Source organism: Sturnus vulgaris, chromosome 6 (genome assembly GCF_052056855.1).
Source record: "Sturnus vulgaris isolate bStuVul1 chromosome 6, bStuVul1.hap1, whole genome shotgun sequence".
Classification (NCBI taxonomy): domain Eukaryota; kingdom Metazoa; phylum Chordata; class Aves; order Passeriformes; family Sturnidae; genus Sturnus; species Sturnus vulgaris.
The window spans coordinates 47,430,812-47,455,908 of NC_142248.1; the positions used below are offsets into that span (position 1 = coordinate 47,430,812).

The window sequence follows — 25,097 nt, forward strand, 5'->3', positions numbered from 1 at the left end:
TCCCCAAATCCAGGGGCAGATGCCAGGAGAAGAAATGCAGAGATCCCTTCTGTTCTCTGGCCAGCTCCTGGTCCCCTCCCCTGACCCTTACCTGCCTCTGATCCCGACTCTGCATCCCTGGCAGCTCCTTTGCCCGAATCCTTTGGAAATCTGGGGAGCAGCAAGCACAGCTCCTCTCTGCTCTATTAATTGGGCTGCTAATTAGCACGTTCATCTCCTCCTCTAATGAACCCAGTCTTCCGTAATTGCAACAAGCTACAAAGTAGCAAACAAGACCCCGAAATAACAACTTTTTACCACAGATGTTTATTATTAACAGGCACACACCGAAGTAATTTATCCCCCAGAGCTGCGTTTCTAACCCACCTGCTGGGATTTAGGAACCAGACACACTGATCCCACTGCGGCTGCTTAGGGAGAGCCAGGCTGCTGGTACACCCAGGATTCCCATTTATCGTGTATTTTTAATGCATTATTCAAATAACTTCCCCCTGCTTCTCGCTTTAACTATGAACTCCTACTGCAGGATCTTCCAGCCAGGACAGCCCCGAGCCTGCCAGGCCTGCAGAGTTCTAATTAACTCCAATATTTATCAGTTAATAGAGCGCACTGACGGCTCTTTACACAGCCCTGCACTCTCACTGGGGCCAGGCGTGCCCGGCTCCTCGCACCTCTCGTTATTCACGGGCACGGCCGCGCTCGGGGCTGGGGAAACCGAGCTGTGCCTCCCGCACTTCACTCTCCTCCCGTCGGCCGGTAACCCCAGCACACCGGAAACGTTCCAACAAGGCAAGGCTACGCCCCACGAAGACTTTAAAAGCCATTTTAATTCCTGTGGAGCTCCTCCCCTGCCCGGCCCCGCCTCAGCGCCAACGGCCGCGGAGCCCGCCCACACGTGGACCGAACCACTGCGCCGAGGAGAGGGGAGTTCAGGTATAGTCTAGGCCTGCTGCCGCCCGTCTCTACGCCATCTAGCAATGCCTTTATTCCCTGATACTCCCCGCGTCCGCGCGCGATGGTCTCGGCCCAAAGTCGCGGCCTCCTCCGCCAATCGGCGGCCGCAGGTGCTGCGCTCGAATCTACGCGCGGGACGCCGTGAGGGCAGCGCGGCCGGCCCGGGACTGCGGCCGGAGCGGCGGCGCCGATCCGCAGCCATGAGGGAGCCGGGACCCGCCCGTGACAGCTGCGTCGCAGTCTGCGACATCGTCGCGACCCCCAGCCGCCGCCGCTTCTGGGGAGAGCCGCCGCTGCGCTCCGTGTCCCTCAGCAGCATCCCCGCGGGGACGCTCACCCCGCTGAAGCAGCTGCTGTGTAGCCAGGCAAGCCTCATATTGGGGTCGGAGCGCCGGGTTGGGGGCGACACCCGGGCCGGGCCTGGTCCACACACTCGGGCCGGGCCTGGTCCACACACCCGGGCCGGGCCTGGTCCCTACACTCGGGCCGGCACAGCCGAGCAGTGGCCGAGCCTCCAGAACTGCCCCGGCTCCCGGGCCGGCCCCGGCCTCCAGCGGCCGCCGAAGCGCCGCGCTCCGGAGCCGCCCGCGCAGGAGTCGCCGGCCAAGATCTTCCAGCGGATGAAGGCGCGGGCGGAGCAGCAGCGCAGGGCCGGCACCGACGTGATCCTGAGCCCCGCGGCCGAGCGGCACCGGCCAGGCACGGCCCGGGCCGCGGACAGCGCCCAGCAGAGAGGAGGTGAGTTCCAGGCGCCCTCGGTGACTCCATGACAATGGTTTGTTTGCCTTCGGAATAGCTGGAATAAAAAGCACAGAGATGTAAATTTCGTGGAACTTTCAGACATCTTGCGTTTCCTGATTTTCGCATTCTCTTAAACCTTTTAGTTCTTTGTTTACAGCAGTGCACAATTCCAAATGTCAGGAATTATTAATAGTTCCTTTTTCCAAACGGTTTTGATTATTTTGGAGCACGCTGCCGTCATCTTTTGATAGGAAAGAACTCTCAATGGTGCTGCCAATTGCCTTAATCCTTCCTTCTTGGAAGGCCCATGGGGAGGACAGAGCCCCTTGATACCAGCACCCATCAGTCCAGAGCCTGGGCACATTTGGGAAGGAATTGTTGTTCCACAGCTTCTCTAGGAGAGCTGTCTCAGGTGTGAACATTATCCCTGTGTCCCACTCACGGCTCTTTCAGGATCTGGAAAAAGCAGCCAGAGCACCTCAGTGGGTGTGAAAAACACTGGCACCAGCACTGGTTGCACCCTAGATGATGGGATAAAATCAGGTTGGATGGTGAGGTTTGTTTGGTGTTGAGATGTGTCTGTAGCAGTGCTGATGTCTCTTCCTTGCTCTGTATCATAGAGGATTCCCTCCCTCCCTTTGGGTTCCTCCCCCTCTGCCTCAGTCTGACTCTAACTCTTCCTTTTGTTGTGTTCAAGAGTGGGCTTGACCCATGCAACACTTTCAAAACCACTTTATAACTAAAAAAATCAAAACAAATTACTGTAATTATTCCATGCAGTCTGTGCAGAGAAGAGAAAGGTTCGTGGAACCCTGCTTGGGGTTTGACATCCCACTGGGGCATAATCCAGGGCTCTCCCTGCTGGCTTTTATCTTTAATATTTTTATCCATGACGTGGTGAGATCCTGGGCACCCTCAGCAGGTTTGCAGCTGACACCCAGCTGGATGTGACCCTTTTTTACAGTGAGGGTGGGCAGGCCCTGGCACAGAATTCCCAGATTTGCTGTGGCTGCCCCTGGATCCCTGGCAGTGCCCAAGGCCAGGTTGGACACTGGGACAGTGGGAGGTGTCCCTGCCATGGCAGGGGTGGAATGGGATTTGAGGTCCTTTTCCACCCAAACCACTCTGGGATTCTGTGGTTTGTTTTGTTGTTGTTTTTTGTTTATTTGTTTGTTTTTAATAAAAAGCATATTAAAAAATTCTATTGCCCCCCTGCTCCTCCACCTGCCATAAAAAATATTTTTCTTCCCCAAACTGAAAGAGGGTTTTGCGTTTTTTTGGTTTTTTTTTTTTGTCTGGTTGTTTTCCAGAGCCAGCTTGTCCTGGGATGGAGCCCCTGACAGTGCTCCCTGCAGAGCCTCCCGTGCTGGAAACCCCCCAGAAGTTCTTCCTGCGGGTGAAGTGGCAACTGCAGCAGCAGCACAAAGGTACTGGGGGTGCTCTGGAGAGCACAAACGTGCTCCAGTCAGAGAACCAGGGCATTGCTGAGCTTGGGAAAGCCCTCTGAGACCATCAGGTCCAGCTGTTCCCCCAGCACTGCCCCATGTCCCCAAGTGCCACATCCACAGGGCTCTGGATCCCTCCTGGCAAGGGGACAGCCCTGCTCCCTGGGCATCTTGTTTCTTTGCTTCAATATCCCTAATTTCTTTGTTATTCCTTTTGTTTTCCTTTAAATGGGCACCTACAGCGCCTTCAACCCAAACCCAGCAGAATATTCCTCCTTTCACGGGTGTGGAGAACCCTTCAGTCCAGCCTGCTTGTGCTGAGCAGCCAGGGAATGAGGCTGCAGAGGATGTGGACTCTGATAAGGATGATGTGGATGTTTTCCTGGTGGAATCTATAGAAGTGGATGCTGATGGAGAAATGTCTCAAAGTACAGTGGCTACTCCTTTGCAAGTAAACTCCAGCCCTTGGGAAAACGGGGATCAGGTAGAAGGAAGGTGGGGAAATGGAGAAGCAAAACGTACAGAGCTTGATAAAGACAGCAGAGAGCTGCAGCCCAGTCAAAAACCAGCTGCTCCAGCAGTGGAAAAGGCACCAGAGACTAATCCTGAAAAGCCTTCCCAGTGCCTCTGTGACATTGTGGTCGCCTCTCCAGTCCACATTCCAAGGAATCAGAAGGTGGCAGAAGGCCCCAAGGTCTCATTGGATAAACCAGTCGATCAACCTGCTGGCAAAGCACGGAAAGAGGTGGGAGGAAATAGTCCTGTAGGGAAAAATGAAATTCCTCTGGCTGACAGCTCAAAGTTACTCTTTTTCTTGTCAAAAGCAAGGAACACTCAGAAGAGAATAAACTGTTATCCCATTAGATTTTACCAGTAAATTTTCCCATGCAAAGGGTTGTTTTTTTCCCCATGCTCCATGATGTTCAGGGTTTGGGGTATTTTATGTAAAAGAAGCACTTTTGGTTTAGTGTGCACAAGCCATGGTGTGATCATGGGCCCTGCCTGCTCAGATCCAGGGAGGAGAGACCTTTCCCAGCTGGGCATGAATCCATGCAGGAATGTGCCCTGCTGGCGGGGAGGGGAGAGGCTTGGCTTTCCTGTGGAACATCAGACTCGTGTTCAATTGAACTGCAGCAGAACCTTTTGCCAGGAGAGCAGTGTGCAGCCTGCAGCATTCCTCCCTTTCTGAATAAATCCTAGGAAAGCAGTGCTGCATCCCTGGGGTTCCCTGGGAGCCTGGCACAAACACCTGCCCAAGGCTTGGGTTTCCCTTGGTTCCTGCAGAAATCAAGGCACTTGTTCTCCTCTCCCTCACTGCGGCCAAGAGTGTCTGATGTGTTTCCTGAATTAAACCAAGTTATTTTCAGGACTGAGCCAAGGATCAGATAACCTCTAATATTCCAGATTTGTAGCTTAGAAGATGCTTTTTGTAATTGGATCTGATTACGGAGGGGTGCTATCTAATAAAGGATTTTTTTTTTCTTTTTTTCTTTTTTATTCTCTGGAACAGAAAAGCATCTGCCTGAACAGCTGGAGGATTAAAGTGCTGGATGGAAACACGGCAATCTGTGTGGAAGGGAAAAGGAAGTAAGAACCAGTTCATTATTTAAATGCAAAGTAAACCTCTAAACACCAGGTCATGGTGCAAAGCTTGATCAAGGAAGAGACAATTCCTTTGTGTGGGCCAGAGGGGCAGAGCCAGCATGCAGGGAACTACTGGTGAAATCCTTTCAGAGCCCTGTGCTGAGATAATCAGAAAGCTTCAGAGGAATAAATCAAATCTCAAATAGCTCTGGACAGTTTGGGGTGGGAGGGACCCTGCCACGGGCAGGGACAGCTCCCAGTGTCCCAGGCTGCTCCAAGCCCCACCCCAGCTGGGCTGCTGTGATGAGCTGCCTTCAGTCCAGCTGCTGTCCCGTGAGTGACACTGCAGTGTGACATGTTCGGTTTGTCCCCTTCCCCAGGGCCAGGTGAGGCAGAGCTGTGCCAGCTCCAGGCTAAGAAAGGAAAACCGAGCCCAGAGCACATCCTGCCAGCACCTGAATCCCTCAGAAAGCAGGGATCAGCACTGCTCCCTCAGGCTGCAGTCCCTCTGGAATGATGTTGTGTCTTTGGCAGGGACATGAGGCAGCTGCTGTGGCACAGCAGCGCCATCACAGAGCGCCTCACTCACAACCAGGTGAAAACCTCCACGGGTGCTGTGTACCTGCTGCAGGGCAAGATAGACTCAGCTGCCATGAGGAGGGAAGGTGAGCTGCTGATGCTGAGTGCCTGACAAATGACAGACTGCTCCAGCTCGGTTTGGAGCATGTGGGATGTGGAAGGAAATGGGATTTCCATGCAGATGGAAATAAAGGATTTGTTCTCTTCTTGTTCTCTGTGCTCCTCTGGCAATGAGCTGCTTGTCAGTGCTCACAGGCAGCTCTGAGGACACAAAGATACTCTGTGGCATAGGTGGAATAAATACTTGGAATCATGGAATATCCTGAGCTGGAAGGGGCCCACAGGGATCATCCTAACCCCTGTCCCTGCCCAGAGCCCCCAACAATCCCTGGGATTCCTGATGTCAAACTCTCCTGGAGTTCTGGAATTCCCTGGGGAGCCTGGGCAGTGCCAGCACCCTCTGGGTGAGGGAAGAACCTTTCCCAAAATCCAGCCTGACCCCCCACCCCTGTTCCAGCTCCAGCCATTCCCTCAGCATTACTTCCCCTAACACAGGTGTGCCCCAGGTGTGTTGCACCATTTTTTACCCAGCACACCTTCACTGTTGGCTCTTTCAGGCCCAAAACTGTGTCTGTGGCTTCAGTGTTTCCTCCTCACTTGCAGCACTGGGGTCCCTGCTGATAAATACCTGATCTGGTTGCTCTCTGACTTGAAGATTTTATTACTTCCTTTGCTAAGAACTCATTTTTGTTTCCATTTAAATATTCTGAGAAGGAAAAGTAGCAGCACAAGACTTGTGAGCAGAGTGAGAGAACCTCTAGTGCTGCAGAGGTTTCCTCGGCCTGAGAGTGACTGGAATGTGCTGGGTGGAACTGTGTGGCTCGGTTGCTGTGGTGTTTGGGTTGAGGAGGCTCTGGGGGGGGTTCTCGTGTCCCCTGAGTGGGTGCCAACCCTGCTGAGCTGCTCTTCCTCCCCCTGTGCTCCCCTCAGGCTTCCCCTACCGCTTCACCAAGAGATTCACCTTCGGCTTCTCCACAAGGTGGAAGGAGTACGTGGAGGAGTTCCTGAAGGAAAGGAGGAGGTAATTCCTTTGGAGATTCTCTATCATTGCAGTGTTCTAAGTGTTCATTGAGACTTTGCTTTTTGAGGATATTACACCAGAGGAGCTGTGAAATGTTTTAGATGTGGACATGAAGCCGCTTTGCTGTGCCCACCAGGATTTCACATCGTCACTGTTTGTTACAGAACAGCTTCCTCAGTGTTGTTATTTCTTGTCTCAAACTCCAAACCATTAGGAAAGAACGAAAACCACGAAGTAATGATGTGGAAGGAAATGAGGAGAATAACTGTGATTCTGTGAGGCGAACTGATGTGTTGGAAGCAGCAAGAGGCTCAGCGAGGAATGCAAAGAAACCTGCACTGAGGAACTCCACCTCTGAGGCATCACCAGGGAGTGATGAGAATACCTGTGAGTATTTAACAATCCTTTCCTTTAGTAAAGACACCTGGGGGTGGCTGCCGTGGGTTGTGGAAAGGTTCATTATGCTGGTTGTGTTCCCAGGAAATGGCTGTGAAGCTGGAAAAGCCCCCTGGTTAGGCTGAGTGCAGGCCCTGCCTTGCCATGGCTCTGGGGAAACCCCATTGTTCTGTTTGTTCCTGCTGGAATCAGATTTCCTTGCTAGCACTTTAAAAGCTTTTATGTTTTCCTCTCATCATTCCCATTTATTTTTCACTCTCATTTGTCTCAGTGAGCAGCTGTTCCATGTGACAAATTTTCTTTATTGTTGTCCCTCCTCAAACCACTTTCACAGTATTTATTACCTTCTAAACCAAGTAAAAAGTTCCCCACAGGAAATTTTATAATTTGTGAAGATTCTTACTTTAGTCCTGTTATTTCTATCACAGTGCTTTGAAAAGAACAACTTTGTGTATGTTTTACATTTCCCTTGTAGTCCAGTTTAAACACAATTGTTTAAACATTTGTTCCTCTGCTCGTGAAACCTACAAAACTGAAATTTCCATGGAGTACTGGGTACAAAACTCTTCTTTGTTTGGGCTTTTTTTTTCCCCTTGCAGTCATAACACCAAAGGAGAGGACCAGGAATAACTCGAGCAGGGTCTACACCCGCAGCGGGCGCCTCGTCAAACCCCCCCTGAACTTCTGGTGTGGGCAGAGGGAGTTTGTGGATCAGAACCTGAATGTCACCATAGAAAATGGGGGGGTGGATTATCTCAGCCTGGTAAGATCCCCTGAAGTGTGACTTCAATAGGATTATTAACCTTGGCCAGGTGGGGAACAGGACAGGTACAGCTCTTAGAGGCACCTGGAGAGGAAGGAGATTTTGGAAAATGATCAAAATATTGGAAAACACACCAAAAAATAGTCTTGTGCCCATATCATCAGATAATTGTGGTCTCTAAATCTGACATAATGGAGAATTGTTTCTGAGGAAAAAATCAGGGTTATTTTGGAAGGTAATTGTACCAGACAGAAATTTGGTGAGGTCCCACCTCAAATCCTGGGGTCAGTTCTGGGTGTTTCACTGTAGGAAAGACTCTGAGGGGTTGGAGCATTTCCAGGGAAGGGAACAGAGCTGGGAAGGGGCTGAAACTCCAGGAGCAGCTGAGGGAGCTGGGAAAGGGGCTCAGCCTGGAGAAAAGGAGATAAATTAGCTTTAGAGTCAATTGTTTTATTTTGAAGATGCTTAGTAGTGAAAAATCCAAAAGAAAGACCAGTTCAGAATCCAAGCAGAGAAATCCAAAGGAAGGCATGAAGACAACAGAGGAAATGCTAAAAAGCCAAAGTAAAGGTAAAAATTAAACATTTTTTTTCTATTTTCAAATTATTAGTGGAATCAGTGGGATTGTGAGTAGGTGCTGGAGAAGTAGGGTTGGGTCTGTTAATGCAAAGAAATGTTTCAAATATTTTAATGATCAACTGCTTTTTCTCTGAAGCATCATCAGAGTAGCATTCATGTGGAGTTTCACAGCTCCAAACAAGAACTGTGTTTGTAAATCACTTTGTTAAATACATAGGGGGAACACAGGGATTTCATTCTGGAAATTGAAATGAAGGGATTTGGACTATTTGGAGTTCACCAATCCAGTGACCTGGGGGCCTGGCTTTGCTTTTTAATGTGAATGAAAGAAGTGAAATGTTGACAAAAAAACCCGATTAACTGAGTTTTTAATAAAAATTTGGTTTTGTTAGAATTTGGGCAGTGATAGAAACCTGAGTAGAACTTGCAATATAAAGCAGAAGTTTCTCTCTTAAAGCAGCTGCAATGTTTCCTGCAGAAAAGCTCTCAGGAGCACGAGCAGAGCTTTGGGGATGTGCCTGCTCAGTCAGTAGAGTTTCGGAGAGCCCTTGAGAGCAGCTCTGAGTTTGTAGTTTGGCAGGTAAAGCTCTGGCAGGGGGTGCAGATCCCTGTGCTGCAAGCACAGCAGGACCCACCCACCCTGCACCTCCCTGAGGGGCTCTGCCTCTTGTCTGTTCCAGGGAAAAGCAGGGACGGAGGAGCCACGGCCAGAGGAGAATCCCGAGCTGCCGGCAGCAGGAAGGACAGGCGCCTCCTTTCGGATGAGGAAAATGATCCTGGAATCAGGGCCACAGAAAAGAAATCCCAGCTCCCTGCCAGGGGGAGTTCCTTAAACACCAAGGTGTTGAACAAGCAGAGCAGCAGAGCCCCGGGGCCAGCACGGAGAGCAGCAGGCTCTGCAGAGCAGGGCTACAGGAGCTCCCTCAGGTCAGCCCAGCAGCACCTCCCAGCAAAGGAGAGGGTTCTCCTCACCCAGGGACCCTCAGACCAGGATGGGGGGGAGCAGTCCAGTGAGGACCCCCCACTGCTGATCAAGAGGAAGAAGAAATCTATATTAAAACCAGAGTCTCGGAACTGGAAACCTTGCTCTGGCTCTAAAAGTTCCCGAGATGGTGCGAACAAGTCCTGTGGCCAAAGGACAGAAAAGCCCTCCCAGAATGTGCTGGTGAGGCTGAGTGGGCCCGAGTCCAGTGAGGAGTCTGAGCCCCCTCCTGAAGGGAAAACATCTTCTGAGTCCAGTGCTTCCCTTCTGGCTGCCCACAGAGCCAGCCCTGGCAGGAACCAGCTCGAGTCTGACACCGAGTCTGAAACCGGGCCAGAGGAATTTCACAGGAAGGACAGGAATGCCACAGCACCCCGAATTAAAATAGGCTGTGGAGACTCCAGCACCGACAGGGCTTCAGCAGCAAAAACCAGAGAGCACGAGAGGCCAAAGGGGCAGAAATCTCTGGAACTTTTTCCAAGGGCAGGTGATGGTTGGTCTGAGAAGGAATTGCAGAAGCTTCACAGGTAAGGGCTCTTCTGTGTTCAAAGTTTTCCTCAGGCATCAGGAGAGGTTGAATGGTCTGGATTGAGGGTTTTCAGATTCATCATTTCCCAGCTTTCCTTTATGTTTTAATTCCCTATTAGAAATATTTAATTTCTTACTTCCCTATTTTTATTCCCTAACAATAATTGGAATTATTATTCCCTATTAATCTTCCTCCCATGTGGAAACATCAGTACAATATGGTGAAGGCCACAGGTGAGAAGAGCAGGTTCCCTCCCCAGACTGCAGTAACAATTTAACCATGACAAGTTGCTGTGAGCAAGTTTGGTAAGGGCAGGTTAACTGCAAGAGTGTTTCATTAATCCATCATCCAATTACTTAAACCACTGGGCAGTATTTAATAGACACTTCGAGTGTAAAATGGCCATGTTTGGGTTTAGCTCTTTTAGATGAGCAGGAACTCAGGTCTGAGGAGATCTGCACAACCAGAGGGCACAGTCTAGAGCTGTGCCAAGGGAAATATAGGTTGGATATTAGGAAAAAAAAATTCATGGAAAGAGTGATAAAGTATTGGAATGGTCTGCCCGGGGAGGTGGTGGAGTCACCATCCCTGGGTGTGTTTAACAAAGCCTGGATGTGGCACTGGGTGCCATGGGTTGGCTGAGGGGTTGGGCTGGGCTGGACTCGATGGTCTTGGAGGTCTCTTCCAACCCAAAATTCTGTGAAGTGAGCAGGAAATGGCACATCTGTCACAAGAAGGTGTTTAAATAAATTTGCCTGTTCTGAAGAGAAGACACCACAGGATCACAGAACATTTTGGGTTGGAGGGACCTTAAATCCCATCCAGTGCCACCCCTGCCATGGCAGGGACACCTCCCACTGTCCCAGGCTGCTCCAACAGAGCCAGAGCCCAAATTGCCTCAATCCCAGCACAGGTGCTCTCCAGGCAGGCTGCAGGGCTGTGCCCCCAGGTCCCTGTGGTGACAATGTCCCTGTGCTGTCCTGGCAGGGCCATCGTGGTGCTCCCCAAGCACAAGAGTGGCTTCTGGCAGGACGTGGCCATGGCCGTGGGGTCCCGCTCGGCCCAGGAGTGCCAGGAGAAACACCTGGAGGAGCAGCAGGGGAGAGGCTCCAAACAGCAGCAGCCCAAGAAAAGCACATCAGGAAAATCTGAGCAGAAAGGTACCAGCATCTTGTTTGTGAGACTTGTGTGGTTGGTAAATAATTGGGATTCAGACACTGAGGGGCTGGAGTGTGTCCAGGGAAGGGAGCAGAGCTGGGAAGGGAATGGAGAATTCCTGAGGGAGCTGGGAAGGGAATGGAGAATTCCTGAGGGAGCTGGGAAGGGGCTCAGCCTGGAGAAAAGGAGGCTCAGGGGGGCCCTTGTGGCTCTGCACAACTCCCTGCCAGGAGGGGACAGCCGGGGGGATTTGGGATCTGCTCCCAGGGAACAGGGACAGGAGGAGAGGGAACGGCCTCAGGCTGGGCCAGGGCAGGCTCAGGGTGGAGAGCAGCAGGAATTTCCCCATGGAAAGGGTGGGCAGGGATTGGAAGTGCCCAGGGAGGTTCGGGGTCCCCACCCCTGGAAGGATTTAAAAGCCCTATGAAGGTGGCACTTGGGGACATGGGGCAGTGGTGGCCTGGGCAGTGCTGGGGCTGGGAGAGCTTTTCCAGCCTCACCAATTGTGGTTCCATGGGATAAATCCACAAGGGCACATCAGGGTGTGACAGTGAGCCAGGTCACCTTCTGGTGTGCAGGCTGGAGGATGTCATGAATGACTGGGGTGACAAGAAGAGAAACGTTCTTTGTAGAGTTTTCCAGTTGTTGAAACGAGGGGAAGACTTTCACTGGCCTTGACCCCTCAGGGCAAAGAGCCCTTGACACCCTGAGAGGCTCCTGGAGGCCCAGCAGGCCCCAGGCTCCTTGCAGAGCTCTGTCCACATGGGATTTGGGTCCTTGGATGCCCAAGGGCAGCGTGGAGTCAGCACAGCCCAGTCCCATTCCCTGGTGTTTGCCATCCCCCCTCCTCAGATTCATTTGGGGGCTGGATTGGATTGAGGTTTGCCATGGATACAAAGCAGTGAATTTTAACCCCATCGCTGCTGTCTCAGACAATTCCTGTTTGGATCCTGCAGATAAGAAGGAGGCAGTGATCACTGCCAAGGTGGGCACCCTCAAACGGAAGCAGCAGATGAGGGAATTCCTGGAGCAGCTGCCCAAGGACAACCACGAAGATGTCTTCACTGCCACGCCCTTCCAGAGCAGGAGGGTGCAGGTAAAGCTGGGACAGCAGCACTGAGGGACTGCTCTCCTGCTGGGTGTGCCAGGGGAGGGGGCTCCTGTTCCACCAGTAAAATCCTGGGGCTCTGTGGGAAGAGGTTTCTTTCTTTCCTTCACTGCTGCAGTGGCAGTGAGAAGGTTGGACGGGGTGGGAGGAGCCTCTGAATGGTGACAGCACCCCCTGAGTAATTCCCTTCTGAGCGTTCCTGGGCAGCTTGGAGCTTGGGATTGGAACCAGAAATGACTTTTTGAGGGTGTGGCAGCACCAAAACCCCTCAGCCAAGCGCTGGGCAGGGTCTGGAGGGGTTTGTGTCCTGGGGCTGTGCCCCAGCAGGGACAGGGGCAGTCAGATCCAGGGCAGGGAGGAATGGAGGGACTGGAGAGGGGGGAGAGGCTCCGGGCTCAGGTGACTGATGGCTCTGGGGTGGCTCTGCAGCTGCCAGCACTGCGAGCGAGCTGGGACGAGGACGCCGAGGATTTCACGCTGTCAGAGTTCCCAATCTCCCCCTCCTCAGGGCTCCTCCCCTCCGTGAAAACCCCGCAGTGTGAGCACATCAGCCCGGGAATGCTGGTCCCCATCAACAGGTAGGAGCTCCCCACAGCCCTCTGTGAGCCTTGACATTGCCCCAAAATCTCTTTGTGGCTCTGAGAGAGGTGGCTCTTGGAGCTGGGGCAGCAGCTCACTTGCAGCCACTCCTGCTGGGGCAGAGCTCTTCCCTCTGGAGCTCCATGTGCTGCTGGAGCTGCTCAGCTCCTGCTCCCAGCCCTGGCAATGGCCCTGGCTTGGGCTTCAGCCTCAGCAGAGCCTTCAGTCCTGCTCTGCTCAAAGCACTGGAGCCAGTGGGGCTTTGGGCTTGGGCTGGCCCTGGGAAGGGGATGAGGCTTTGTGTGATCCCTGCACTGGGATTTGCAAGCCCAGGATCCAGCCCAGCTCCTCCCTGTGCCCCCAGAGCAGCTGCTGTGTTCAGTTCAGCAGCTCCCCTGGGCCCTGTGGGGTCCGTGGCTGCATCCCAAGGGTTCCATGGCAGAATTCCAGCCCCCCTGAGCCCTGCTCCTTGTCCCCCAGGAATGACTGTGACCGGCACGTGTTCCGCATGCAGAAGAACACGCGGGGCAGCAGAGGCATCTGGGACAAGATCAAGAAGAAATCGGTAATGCTGCTTTCCTTGGACACTCCCCACTGCCACCTGGGCCAGAATCCTGGCATCACAGCCCCCCTGTGTGCACTGGATGGAAAATGGGAACCCTCCCTGGGTTTGGTGTCTGCTGCTGTGGGAAGTTCCTTTGTGAGAATGGAGCTCTTTATTGTCAGGATTAACTCCATTGCTTTTAGAATTTCATTATCTTTAGGTTCTTGTTAAATTCTTCTGAACAGTGGGAAAAGGAACAATAACCATAGAGCCATGGAATATCCTGAGGTACCCATAAGGGCCCCACAAGGATCATCCAGTCCAACTCCTAATAGTGACCTTAAGTCACCTTGCTCCTGAATTTAGGTATTGATTCCTCCACTCTCCCAGGCTCTGCAGCTCCTTTGGCTTTTCCATAAAACCCTGGGATCCCAGGAGCAGCTTGTGCCTGTGGTTCAGGGAAAGCAGCTGTGGGAATTCTGGGACATGGGGACGCTGAGCTGGTGCCAGCCCTGGCTGAGCCTCTTTCCTTCCTTCCCTCCCTCAGGCCACAGCTGCGCTGGGGACTCCGGCTTCCTGCAGAACCAAGAGTGAGTATTGCCAGCTCCTCCTCCTCATTGCCAGCTCCTCCCCTTCCTTCTCCATCACCATGAGCTGTGTCCATCAGCTCTTGGCTCTCTGAACCTCCTCTGCCCCATTTCCCACTGGGACAGCCCCTGATGATCCCTGGTTTTATTGTAGGAGTGAGCCCGACCCGGGTGGTGGGGAAGCTCTTCACAGCTGAGACTCCAGACACATCCAGTGAGGATCAGGACGATTTCTACTTTTCCATCTGATGGACTTTGTGGCTGTGTTGTTAAAGACTTTCTGTTCAGAGCACAGAGGTTCTGCTGCCCCTTTGGGAGGGAATTCTGGAATGATAAGTTCAGTTTGGAAAAGCTGCCCTGCCGTGCTTTTATGTGGTTTAACCTCATTTCCCCCCCTGCCAGCAATGCTTGGCTTTTCCATGTGTACACAATGGCACTTCCATGTCCAGGCTCCTCCTCTCCATGTCTCCTTTCTCCTGGGAAGGAGCAATGTACATAGTTACCAATGACTGCCAAGTTCTGATCCATTTTAAGTTAAAATATCTTCTAGGCTGTGTGTGTAATAAACTCAGGTACAGTCTGGAAGGAACTGAAATTGCTTTTTAATTTACTCTAGGGAGAGCTTCAATTGTTACATTTCCTTAATGTAATAAACAAGGACAAGCTTTTTTTACTCACTGATTCCTCAGAGTTGTTGTGGGGTGGCAGAATCCAGGAGCTGTGCAGCTTGGATCCTTCATCCTCTTGGTTTGGAATCATGGAATGGTTTGGGTTGGAAGAGACCTCAAATCCCCCCCAGAGCCACCCCTGCCATGGCAGGGACACCTCCCACTGTCCCAATGTCCAACCTGGCCTTGGGCACTGCCAGGGTTCCACTCAGGCAATTCCAGCCCAGCCAGGAATTCCCAATTCCCAACATCCCATCCATCCCTGCCCTCTGGCACTGGGAGCCATTCCCTGTGTCCTGTCCCTCCATCCCTTGTCCCCAGTCCCTCTCCAGCTCTCCTGGAGCCCCTTTAGGTGCCCTCAGCTCTCCCTGGATCCTTCTCCTCTCCAGGGGAACATTCCCAGCTCTCCCAGCCTGGATCCAGAGCAGCTCCAGCCCTGGAGCAGCTCCGTGGATTCCTCTGGACTCTGCAGGGCTGAGGCAGCTCTGGTGAGGGTGGCTGATCCCGGCTGCCCAGGACAGCTCCTGTTCCAGGGGTTGATTTCTCCCTGTCCCAGCCTCTTCCCGGGCAGTGCTGATCGGGAATGCCGATCCCGGTCCTTTTCCAGCTGGTGGCAGCAGAGGCTGCGGCGATGGGGCTGGGGAAGGCTCGGGCAGAGGCACCAAGGAGCGGGGAAGGCGCTGCCCTGGGGCCCGCAGAGCCCCACCCTGTCCCGGGAACACCCAGCAATTCCCTGCTGAACCTGGAAACACGGGAGGGATCAGCGCTGCAGTGACGGCAGGAGCTGCTGGCCGGGTCCTCGCCATCACTCCCCAAAGCTTTGCTGAAGTACCCGAGCCATTATTGTGGTTTTTACTGGAATTCGGGATGATCTCCCCCAGCCCGGGGACCCTGGGGACACACGGGGCAGCGCCAGCGCAAACCTGAGGTTTGACAAGTGTTTATTTCCATAATTTACAGCCAGTCCCGAGCGGGTAAAGTGCAGTGCAGGGCCCGCAGTGCCGGGCTCAGCTCTTGCCCTTGGCGGGCAGGGGCTGAGGCAGCAGCTGGAGGTCGAAGTCGTGGCGCAGGAACCGCTGGAGCTCCTCGGCCTGGGAGCGGCTCAGCCGAGCCCCCGCCGCCAGCGCCGGCACCGAGCTGCGAAGAGAGAACGGGAGGAGCCCCTGGAGCCCGGGATGGGACAGCACCGGGATGGGGCAGCACCGGGATGGGGCAGCACCGGGATTGGGACAGCATCGGGATTGGGACAGCACCGGGATGGGGCAGCACCGGGATGGGGCAGCACCGGGATGGGGCAGCACCGGGATGGGGCAGCACCGGGATTGGGACAGCACCGGGATTGGGACAGCACCGGGATGGGGCAGCACCGGGATGGGGCAGCACCGGGATTGGGACAGCACCGGGAGCTGCTGCGGTCACCTCTGCACAGGTGCCCGAGCGCTGGCAGCACCTGAGCAGTGAAAACAGGGAATGGCAAAGGGAAAGAGGAGCGGGAGGGAGGGAGGGGAGATGGAAGCAGAGCCCGTGTCAGCGCCCTGGGATGCTCATTGGGAGAGACTGGAATGTGTGAAGAGCTGGGATGGGACAGGAAAGGCTCCTGGCAGAGGATGGGAAAGGTTCTCCCTGAGCAACCATCCCAGCAGGAAAGGTGCAGGAAGGAATTCCCTGAGCAGATATCCCGGCAAGAAAGGTGCAGGAAGGAAGTTCCTGAACAGTGAACACAGCAGGAAAGGTGCAGGAAGGCTCTCCCTGGTTCCAGGGCAGAAGAAGGAGTGGAAGGCCCTGCCCTGGAGCCCTGTCCCCTGCTGGTGTTACCTGTTGGCCACGGCTGTGATGGAGCCGAAGGCGTGGCAGAGGTTGAGGGCAGCTCCGTAGCTGAGGTTGGGAATGCTCAGGTAGAAGTTGAGGATGTCCCGCCCGTGCCCCTCGGGCTCCGTGGGCACCTGGATGGCAGCGTCCTTCCTGTGCTCCAGCAGAGCCAGATCCTTCAGCAAAGCTGCAGTTTCCTCCTGGCAGGAGCTGAAGAGGATCTTGATTCCAGCCTGGACCAAGGCTGAGAGCACTCCATCGTAGTACTGAGTCCTCTGGAAAAACCGGGAAGTTTCTCCTGAGGAGGGGAAGGACAGGAAAGCAAGAGCCTGTTATTGTCTGGTGGAATCATTGCATTGCAGAGTTTGGATGTTTGGAGTGAAACAAAGGTCTGTGCATGGATAAAACTGTGCTTGTCCCTGACATGGAATCCCACAATGGTTTGGGTTGGGAAGGGACCTTAAATCCCACCCCATCCCATCCCATCCCATCCCATCCCATCCCATCCCATCCCATCCCATCCCATCCCATCCCATCCCATCCCAGGGACACCTCCCACTGTCCCAGGCTGCTCCAACCCAGCCTTGGGCACTGCCAGGGATCCAGGGGCAGCCACAGCAAATCTGGCAATTCCACCCCAGCCCCTCCCCACTCTCCCAGCCAGAAATTCCCAATTCCCAGTCTCCCATCCATCCCTGCCCTCTGGCAGTGGGAATCCACTCCCTGTGCCCAGTCAGAGCAGGGAATTGTGGCAGCACCCACCTGGCCTGACCCTGTCAGTCTCCACAATGACACAGATCCTCTCGAAGATGCCCTGCAGGCGCTGCAGCCTCTGGCTCAGTTTGTTCCTGTTGCCGGGGCTCTGCAGCTCGGACTGGAGCAGCCTGTCCACGGCCAGGCGGTTGCTGACGATGTAATCGCTGCTGCCCAGGGGACAAATCTGCACCCGGAGCCCGTGCACGGCCCGCAGGCTCGAAATCACCTCCAGCCCCGAGCTGATCTCCCGGCTGTCCGCCAGGATGCACAGGGAGGGGCTCTGAGTCCCATGAGTCCCAGGAACTCGGGAATTGCCAGCCAGAGAGGAGCTCTGCTCTCCAGGAACTCGGGAATTCCCAGCCAGGGAGGAGCTCTGCTCTCCAGGAACTCGGGAATTCCCAGCCAGGGAGGAGCTGTGCTCTCCAGGAACTCGGGAATTCCCAGCCAGGGAGGAGCTCTGCTCCCCAGAAACTCGGGAATTCCCAGCCAGGGAGGGGCTCTGCTCTCCAGGAACTCGGGAATTCCCAGCTGGGGCTGAGGAAGGGTTTGGGACAGCAGGACACGCCGAGCCTGAGCTGCTCCCGTGGGTCTTCTTCAAAGAGCTACACACCTGTGAGTGTTGAAAATCACAGATCAGATCAATAAAAAGCTGTTTTGCAATACCAACACTTTCACATTGACATTTTAATCCCTGTATCAGTCTCCCCACTGAGCTGAGCTGATTATCCCAGAGTTTGGATGACAAAAGCAGCAGCTTTCACTAAGAAGTTCAACAAAACCTGGATCCTGTCAAGGACAGAGATTATGCTGGGAAGTGTGAGAGATCAGGAACCCAACCTCAGGGAGGTGCTGAAAGCACAGAATTCAGACAGTGAATTTCTAACTACAAACCCAAAGAATCAGTGGACACTGCTGTTCCACACTGATCCACCATCCTCCATCACTGTCAGACCCAAGGGAGAATCCAACCCCAGTTTTTATTTGTTCACTCCTAAAATTCTCCAGGTTACCCTGGGAGTACAAAACTTCTAGCAGCAAAGGAAAGGGAGATGGTGCCTGGAAGTGTCCAAGGCCAGGCTGGAGCAACCTGGACTAAGGAAGGTGTCCCAACCCAAACCATTCCATGATTCCATGATTCCCTGACTCCTGCTGCTGACAGCCCTGGCACAGGAATTCTGTCCCACAAGAAATCCCCCTGCTTTCCTTTCCCTGAGCACTGACCTCACCAGCAGCCTGCAGATCCGTGTTCCTGCAGCCAGAGCCAGCTGGGGGCATGGATGTGCTCCTGCCTGCAATGTCCTGGGGGAGATCCAGCATCCCAGACTCTGAGGCTTCCAAGCCCAGCAGCCTCTGTGTGTCCTTGTCCCCAGCCTGAGGAGCTGTGGCTTCCCCAGCCCTGCTCCTGTGCTGTGCAGAGGGGGCTGAGGGCAGAGCCTTGGGGAGCTGCTCCTTTCCCTGCCCTGCTGCCAGGGCCTTCTCCCTGCTGGCTGCTGTCTCCTCCTCGCTGGAGTCACTCAGGACAATAATTCTGGATGGCTTTTTCCTGTGCCCTGGGGCAGGGTCGTTCCCTGCCAGCCTGGCCTGCTCCAGCCTCTTCCTGCGCCGGGTCAGGTACCGGCTCCTGCTGGAGCCCTCGATGAGCAGATCAAAATTCACACACTCTTCCTCCTCACTGCAGCTACTCTGAGCCTCCTCCTCCTCATCTCCCACACAGAAACTGTCCTCAGCATAAGCTGGGTCTTGCTCGGGAATCTGGGGAGAAAACAGAGCCAGGAAGTTTTGGGAAACTGCAAAGGTTTTGTTGCTCCTTGCCCTGGGCTTACCCAGCCCTGCCCACACACAAATATTGGGGTGAGGGCACTTAAATCCCCCCCATTCCCAGCCCTGCCATGGCAGGGACACCTCCCACTGTCCCAATGTCCAACCTGGCCTTGGGCACTGCCAGGGATCCAGGGGCAGCCACAGCAAATCTGGCAATTCCAGCCCAGCCAGGAATTCCCAATTCCCAACATCCCATCCATCCCTGCCCTCTGGCACTGGGAGCCATTCCCTGTGTCCTGTCCCTCCATCCCTTGTCCCCAGTCCTTCTCCAGCTCTCCTGGAGCCCCTCCAGGCCCTGGAACCCCAAAGTTTCTCCTCTCCAGCTGAACATTCCCAGCTCTCCCAGCCTTTCCCACAGCAGAGCTGCTGTTGCAATAACAACCAGCCAGGATTTGATTTCTTCACACAGGGAAAAAGCCAATTCTTCATTCCCACAACTCATTGGATGCAGTTTTCACACACCTCGAGTGCAGCCCCAATTGCATTGCAGTTTTCTTACCTCCACCCCCTGTCCCAAATCCCTCTCCAGCTCTCCTGGAGCCCCTTTAGGCTCTGAGGTTTCCCCAGATCCTTCCCTTCTCCGGGCTGAAGTTTTATGCTGGAACTTGGTCATTTACCAAAAAAAGGCTGTAACTGCTCTTCAAGGCAGGCCAAGAACCTCACTGTGGTCCCCCCAGGGGGAGTCCCCAAGCACAGGAGCCCCTGCCCTTCCCACCTGGGAGAAAATGGCCGAGGGGTTGAAGTCGTGATGGACCATCCTGAATCTGCTGCCCAGGGCGGGGCTGCGCACGGAGCTCAGGTAAACTCCCCTCATCTCAGTGTCTGCAGTGAACAAGAGGAAAAGAATTCAGCACGAATACAGAGAGAAATTTTAATTCATAGCTGCTACACTGTGCTTTCCATGCTGCTTTCTAGTTTCTCAAAAACCTGTATTTCTCAAAGCAAAAATCTGCAATTCTCCAGACATCTCTGGAAATCCCAAAGCCCAGGCTGAAGGTTTAGGATGAAGGAGGGCAGGGATGGATGGGATGTTGGGAATTGGGAATTCCTGGCTGGGCTGGAATTCCCAGATTTGCTGTGGCTGCCCCTGGATCCCTGGCAGTGCCCAAGGCCAGGTTGGACATTGGGACAGTGGGAGGTGTCCCTGCCATGGCAGGGGTGGCTCTGGCTGGGATTTGAGGTCCTTTTAACCCAAACCAGTCTGGGATTCCAAGTGTACCCAGCCTGTGCCATGAAAGGTGCCATTAAATCCCAGAATATCCTGAGTTGGGACCCTCAGGGATCATCCCAGTCCCTGCACAGACCCCCCAACAATCCCACCCTGGCATCCCTGGTGCCCAAACTCTCCTGGAGCTCTGGAATTCCCTGGGGAGCCTGGGCAGTGCCAGCGCCCTCTGGGGGAGGGAAGAACCTTTCCCAAAATCCAGCCTGACCCCCCTGGCCCAGCTCCAACCCTGCCCTCAGGATGCAGGAGGTTTTCCAGCAGGCAGAGCCCTGGATGCCATGGCAGGAGCTGCTCCTGAGCTGGGGTGAGGAGGTCACTGCTCCCAGGGATGCCCTGGGGTTCTCTGGGATGCTCTGGGATGCTGTGGGATGCTCTGGGGTGCTCCAGGGTGCTATCGGGTGCTCTGGGAAGCTCTGGGATGCTATGGGATGCTCCAAGGTGCTCTGGGAAGCTCTGGGATGCTCCAGGATGCTCTGAGATGCTCTGGGGTACTCTGGGATGCTCCAAGGTGCTCTAGGATGCTCTGGGAATTCCCCACTCACCGTTCAGGGCCTGTGTGGGCTCCCCCTCATCGTTGAGGAACTCGGCCAGGGATGGGCTCAGCTCGTCCCCGGCGCCGTCGCTCTCGTCTGACGAGATCCCCTCGGCCCCGAGCTGGGACAGCTCGGCCTCCTCGTCCAGGAACTGCCTGCCCAGAGCCTGCACACAGCACACACTCAATTAACCAGCCTCTAATTAACCACACTGCCCTGACACCTCTGCCCCAGCCCCTCCACGGCTCCCCTGGGGAACAGAATCCATCTGCTGGGACAGGGAATGGCACAGGCAGAGTGACCACCATGGAGTGACCACCACACACCATGGAGTGACCACCATGGAGTGACCACCACACACCACGGAGTGACCACCACGGAGTGACCACCATGGAGTGACCACCATGGAGTGACCACCACACACCATGGAGTGACCATCATGGAGTGACCACCACACACCATGGAGTGACCACCATGGAGTGACCACCACACACCATGGAGTGACCACCATGGAGTGACCACCATGGAGTGACCACCACACACCATGGAGTGACCATCATGGAGTGACCACCACACACCATGGAGTGACCACCATGGAGTGACCACCATGGAGTGATCACCACACACCATGGAGTGACCATCATGGAGTGACCATCACACACCATGGAGTGACCACCATGGAGTGACCACCATGGAGTGATCACCACACACCATGGAGTGACCATCATGGAGTGACCATCACACACCATGGAGTGACCACCATGGAGTGACCACCATGGAGTGATCACCACACACCATGGAGTGACCACCACACACTTTGTGATTTATAGACCCAGCTTTACCCATTTCGTGTGCTCTCAAAGCCTGGCTGGATTTCAGTGTTGGATTCCTCCAAACCCAAGTGCAGCAGGAATTTCAGCCACAGAGCCCACCCTGGTTTGCCCTTTTGTGCTCAGGATTTTTGTTCACGGCACAGCTCAGTCCAGGGAAGCTGAGGCACTTCCCATGTGACTGCACTGCAGGAGGCTTGATCCTAAATTCCACCCAAACCAGGCAACAAAACATTCCCAAGGTCACACATGGAAACAAAAAAGGCAATTCAGGAAGATGCCTTCTCTGAGATACTTTATATTCAGCTCATTTTCCTCCTGTAATTTCAGCTATAAAGTGTTAAAGTAAAATATTAGCCCTAAAATAATGAGGTATCTCCACAACTCCATGAGAATGATTTGGGATAAAGAGCACAGAGCTGTAAATCTGAGTTTAATTCCTGGAACTCTCAGGCATTTTGTGCTGCATCCCTGATTTTCACATTCTCCTAAACCTTTTAATTCTTTGCTTACACCAGTCCACAATCCCAAATGACAGGAATTACTAAAGTTCTTTTCTCCCAAATAGTTTGGGTTATTTGGAACATGTCACAGTGTGAGGAGAATGGAGAGGACAAAGCTCCCTGACACCAAAAGCCACCAGAGCTTTTGTAAGTTGTTCCTTGGGGAATGATGATGATGATGATGATGATGAGCCAGGGCCAGGGGCTGCCTCCACCCCTGGGGTTTGTCACCCTCTGTGTCCCCAAAGTGCAGCCCTGGCACATTTCCATGGCTGGGATCCCCTGAGGATCTGGAATTCTCCATGTCCATCCCAGGGGCTGCTCAGGGAAAGGTGATGTGTGAAGTGAAATTTCCTCAGCAGACACACTTTTGGTCTCATATTTAAAAAAAAAAAAATTAAAAAAAAGTTTAAATCCGATTGAAAAATGCATTTTACTCCACCTCATTTTTTTGTACTCCAGAACATAAAACACTGATACCATAAGGGAAGTCTTTATAATGAATATTATTGTTAAAAAATTAAAACATGTCCAACATATTGTGCCCTGGAGCCCTGATGATGGCAATTTCTGCTCAGTGCAACCACAGCCATGAATATTTAAGAGCTTTTCAGCTTCAGTGAGTCTGGTGCTGCCTCCATCCCTGCTGAAGGGGCAAATACTGAGCTGAGATTTAACTTTTGGGGTTGAGGGACCATTGCTGCCTTAAATGTCAGGGGTGAGGCCAATGGTGGGGATCACTGAGCAAGCAGCCCAACACTGATGATGATGATAATAATAATAATAATAATAAATTTTCATTATACTACCAGTACTACTACTAATATATTAGTTAAATTCATTATTATTATTTAATATACAATCCCAGAATATCCTGATGTGGAAGGGATTTACAGGGAATAGAAATAGAAATAGAAATAGAAATGAAATAGAATAGAATAGAATAGAATAGAATAGAATAGAATAGAATAGAATAGAATAGAATAGAGTAGAATAGAATAGGTGATATAAGGTGATATAAGATGATGACATGATATAATATAATGTAATACAATATAATTTTGTTATATTTTTACAACAAAATAATTATGATTTTTATATGATTTTGCTAGTATTATTGTTGTTGTTATTATTATTTTCCTCTGGACAGGACCCTGATCTCTCAGGCCTGACCCCTCCTGGGGTGTCCCTGGGTTTCCCTCCCAGCTCCTCTCTGGTGTCCCTGTTGTCTCCCAGCATTCCCAAATTCCAGCTCCAGCGTTTGCCAGGAGCTGCTGTGGGACAGCAGAGCCCCAGCCCCACATTCCAGCTGCAATTCCAGCTGTTCCAAGGCTGACCTCCAGCAGTGCCACCCACCTGGGCTGTGCTGGTGCTCCTGAGTCGTTTGGCTCCTCCTGGCTGGGGCCTGGCCCTGGAGCTGCTCCTGCCCCTCTGGAAGTCCCCACTGTCCCCACTGTCCCCACTGGAAGTGTCTGACTGCAAAGGAACACAGAGAGTGAGCAGGGACAGCACAGGGAATTCCACACAGTCACTCAATCCCAGCTGGCCTGGGTGGGACATTAAAGCTCTTCCAGTGCCACCCCTGCCTTGGGCTTTAATTTTGATATTTTCCAGGCTCTGCTGCTGGGTGTGAACTCTGGAATTTGATGTTGGGTGTGAGTGAGTTCTGTTCACAGGAGGAGAAAAGAATCCCTTCCCATCTGGAGAATGAAGGACAGAACCCAAAAAGGGAAAAGGGAAAAGGGACAATCCAGGGGGCTGAGCCTTCATAGCCTGGGGCTGTGCTTGGACAATTGACCCCAAGATGAACCCAAACTTATCAAAGTGTCAAACTCGTGCCCAGGATCCATCTGGGATTTGATTTGGGTGCAGCCCTGGCCGGGCTCTTGCACTGCCCAAGGTGAATCCTTTCAATAAATCCTGATTTTATTCCTTTTGCTCTGCCTGCTCTCTGCTCCAGCTCAGCCTTTCCAGGCATCAACATCCCTGCCATGGGCTGGGACATCTCCCACTAACAGGACAGAAAAATGGGATTTGGAAGAAAAATCAGGTCAAAAGTGCCATGAATTTGCTTTTTCTGGTTCAAAGCTTTGTGGCAGGCAGGTTATTTCACCCTTCCTGGATTTTACAATGTTTCACTGCCAAACAACAACTCCAAAGTCATCAAAGCCCAAATCCTGGAATATCCAAGGCCAGGTTGGACATTGGGACAGTGGGAGGTGTCCCTGCCATGGCAGGGGTGGCTCTGGGGGGGATTTGAGGTCTCTTCCAACCCAAACCATTCCATGATTCCAAACCAAGAGGATGAAGGATCCAAGCTGCACAGCTCCTGGATTCTGCCACCCCACAACAACTCTGAGGAATCAGTGAGTAAAAAAAGCTTGTCCTTGTTTATTACATTAAGGAAATGTAACAATTGAAGCTCTCCCTAGAGTAAATTAAAAAGCAATTTCAGTTCCTTCCAGACTGCACCTGAGTTTATTACACACACAGCCTAGAAGATATTTTAACTTAAAATGGATCAGAAGGTGTCCCTGCCATGGCAGGGGTGGCACTGGGGTGGGATTTAACCTCCCTCCAACCCAAACCACTGTGGGATCCTGTGATGTGTGGAGACCCTGGGGAGGAAGTGAAGGGAAGCAGGACTGGGTTTCCAGGATTTCTGTCCCATTTCAGTGCTGACCACGTTGAGAGGGCGCTGGCGTTTCCTGGTGACCCGAGCTGGACACTCCAGGTCACTCTCATCCATCCCCTGTGGGGACAGAACCAACATCAGTGCACTGAGATCTCTTGTTTTGCTGCTTAAATTGTCATTTTGCTTCTTTTTTTTTTTTTTTTCTCTAAAACTCACATCAGGAGATTTCAAAACATTCTTTTTTATCCTCTTTTTTCTCTGGAAAACGATCTCTTCCTCGCTGTCACTGCTGGATCCTGCAGAAAACAGAATAAACAACATTCACCACAACTGCACAGCTCCCAACACAATTTTATTACAGCTGAGCAATCAAACCCTGCCTCTCTCAGAATAGCACCTCCAAAGGAGATTATTTATTGATGTACAGGGCAAATATTGTTCTCTTCAGCCTTGTTAATCAAAAGAGATCATCTCCAGCCGGGATGGACAATAAATCCTGCTTCCCTGGAGAGCCCCGGGGGGGAATTGATGACCCCAGGCACAGGAAGGGAAGGGAATCAGGAAACCAAGAGAAGGAGCTGTTAAAAGTTGAGCAGGAGCCAGAGTTGTGGCAGCACTTTGTGACACAAATCCCTGTGACAGCACAGAGTGGGACCTGCAAATGTCACTGTCACTACTGGGAATGTTCTCCTGGAGAGGAGAAGGATC

General features: G+C 52.8%; 2 protein-coding genes across 3 annotated transcripts in view; one reads left to right on the top strand and one right to left on the bottom strand.

Moving 5' to 3' along the window:
* The first annotated feature begins 1,139 nt into the window (after positions 1-1,139).
* On the top strand, positions 1,140-14,282 carry MIS18BP1 (MIS18 binding protein 1). Of its 2 annotated transcripts, XM_088166468.1 has the most exons (17): positions 1,140-1,692; positions 2,316-2,430; positions 3,022-3,122; positions 3,383-3,885; positions 4,651-4,727; positions 5,259-5,389; positions 6,294-6,384; positions 6,599-6,771; positions 7,380-7,543; positions 8,005-8,113; positions 8,803-9,631; positions 10,621-10,793; positions 11,748-11,887; positions 12,329-12,477; positions 12,959-13,043; positions 13,570-13,612; positions 13,764-14,282. In XM_088166468.1, exons 1-17 carry the CDS (start codon positions 1,155-1,157, stop codon positions 13,856-13,858), a joined length of 3,516 nt encoding a protein of 1,171 aa, XP_088022594.1. In that variant the 5' UTR covers positions 1,140-1,154; the 3' UTR covers positions 13,859-14,282. The 2 variants fall into 2 exon arrangements, with proteins under 2 accessions (XP_088022594.1, XP_014741374.2); XM_014885888.2 differs by lacking the exon at positions 2,316-2,430 and having other exon boundaries at positions 3,006-3,122.
* A 919-nt stretch (positions 14,283-15,201) lies between these two features.
* The window catches only part of FANCM (FA complementation group M), a 55,699-nt gene continuing 45,803 nt past the window's right edge, over positions 15,202-25,097 (bottom strand). The window contains exons 15-23 of the mRNA XM_088166466.1: positions 24,606-24,685; positions 24,438-24,506; positions 23,111-23,230; positions 20,431-20,587; positions 19,379-19,485; positions 18,064-18,594; positions 16,849-17,452; positions 16,093-16,384; positions 15,202-15,414 (exon numbers count right to left, since the gene is read on the bottom strand). Coding sequence (XP_088022592.1) covers positions 15,285-15,414; positions 16,093-16,384; positions 16,849-17,452; positions 18,064-18,594; positions 19,379-19,485; positions 20,431-20,587; positions 23,111-23,230; positions 24,438-24,506; positions 24,606-24,685 — 2,090 coding nt within the window. The 3' untranslated portion in view covers positions 15,202-15,284. The remainder of the gene's footprint in view (positions 15,415-16,092; positions 16,385-16,848; positions 17,453-18,063; positions 18,595-19,378; positions 19,486-20,430; positions 20,588-23,110; positions 23,231-24,437; positions 24,507-24,605; positions 24,686-25,097) is intronic.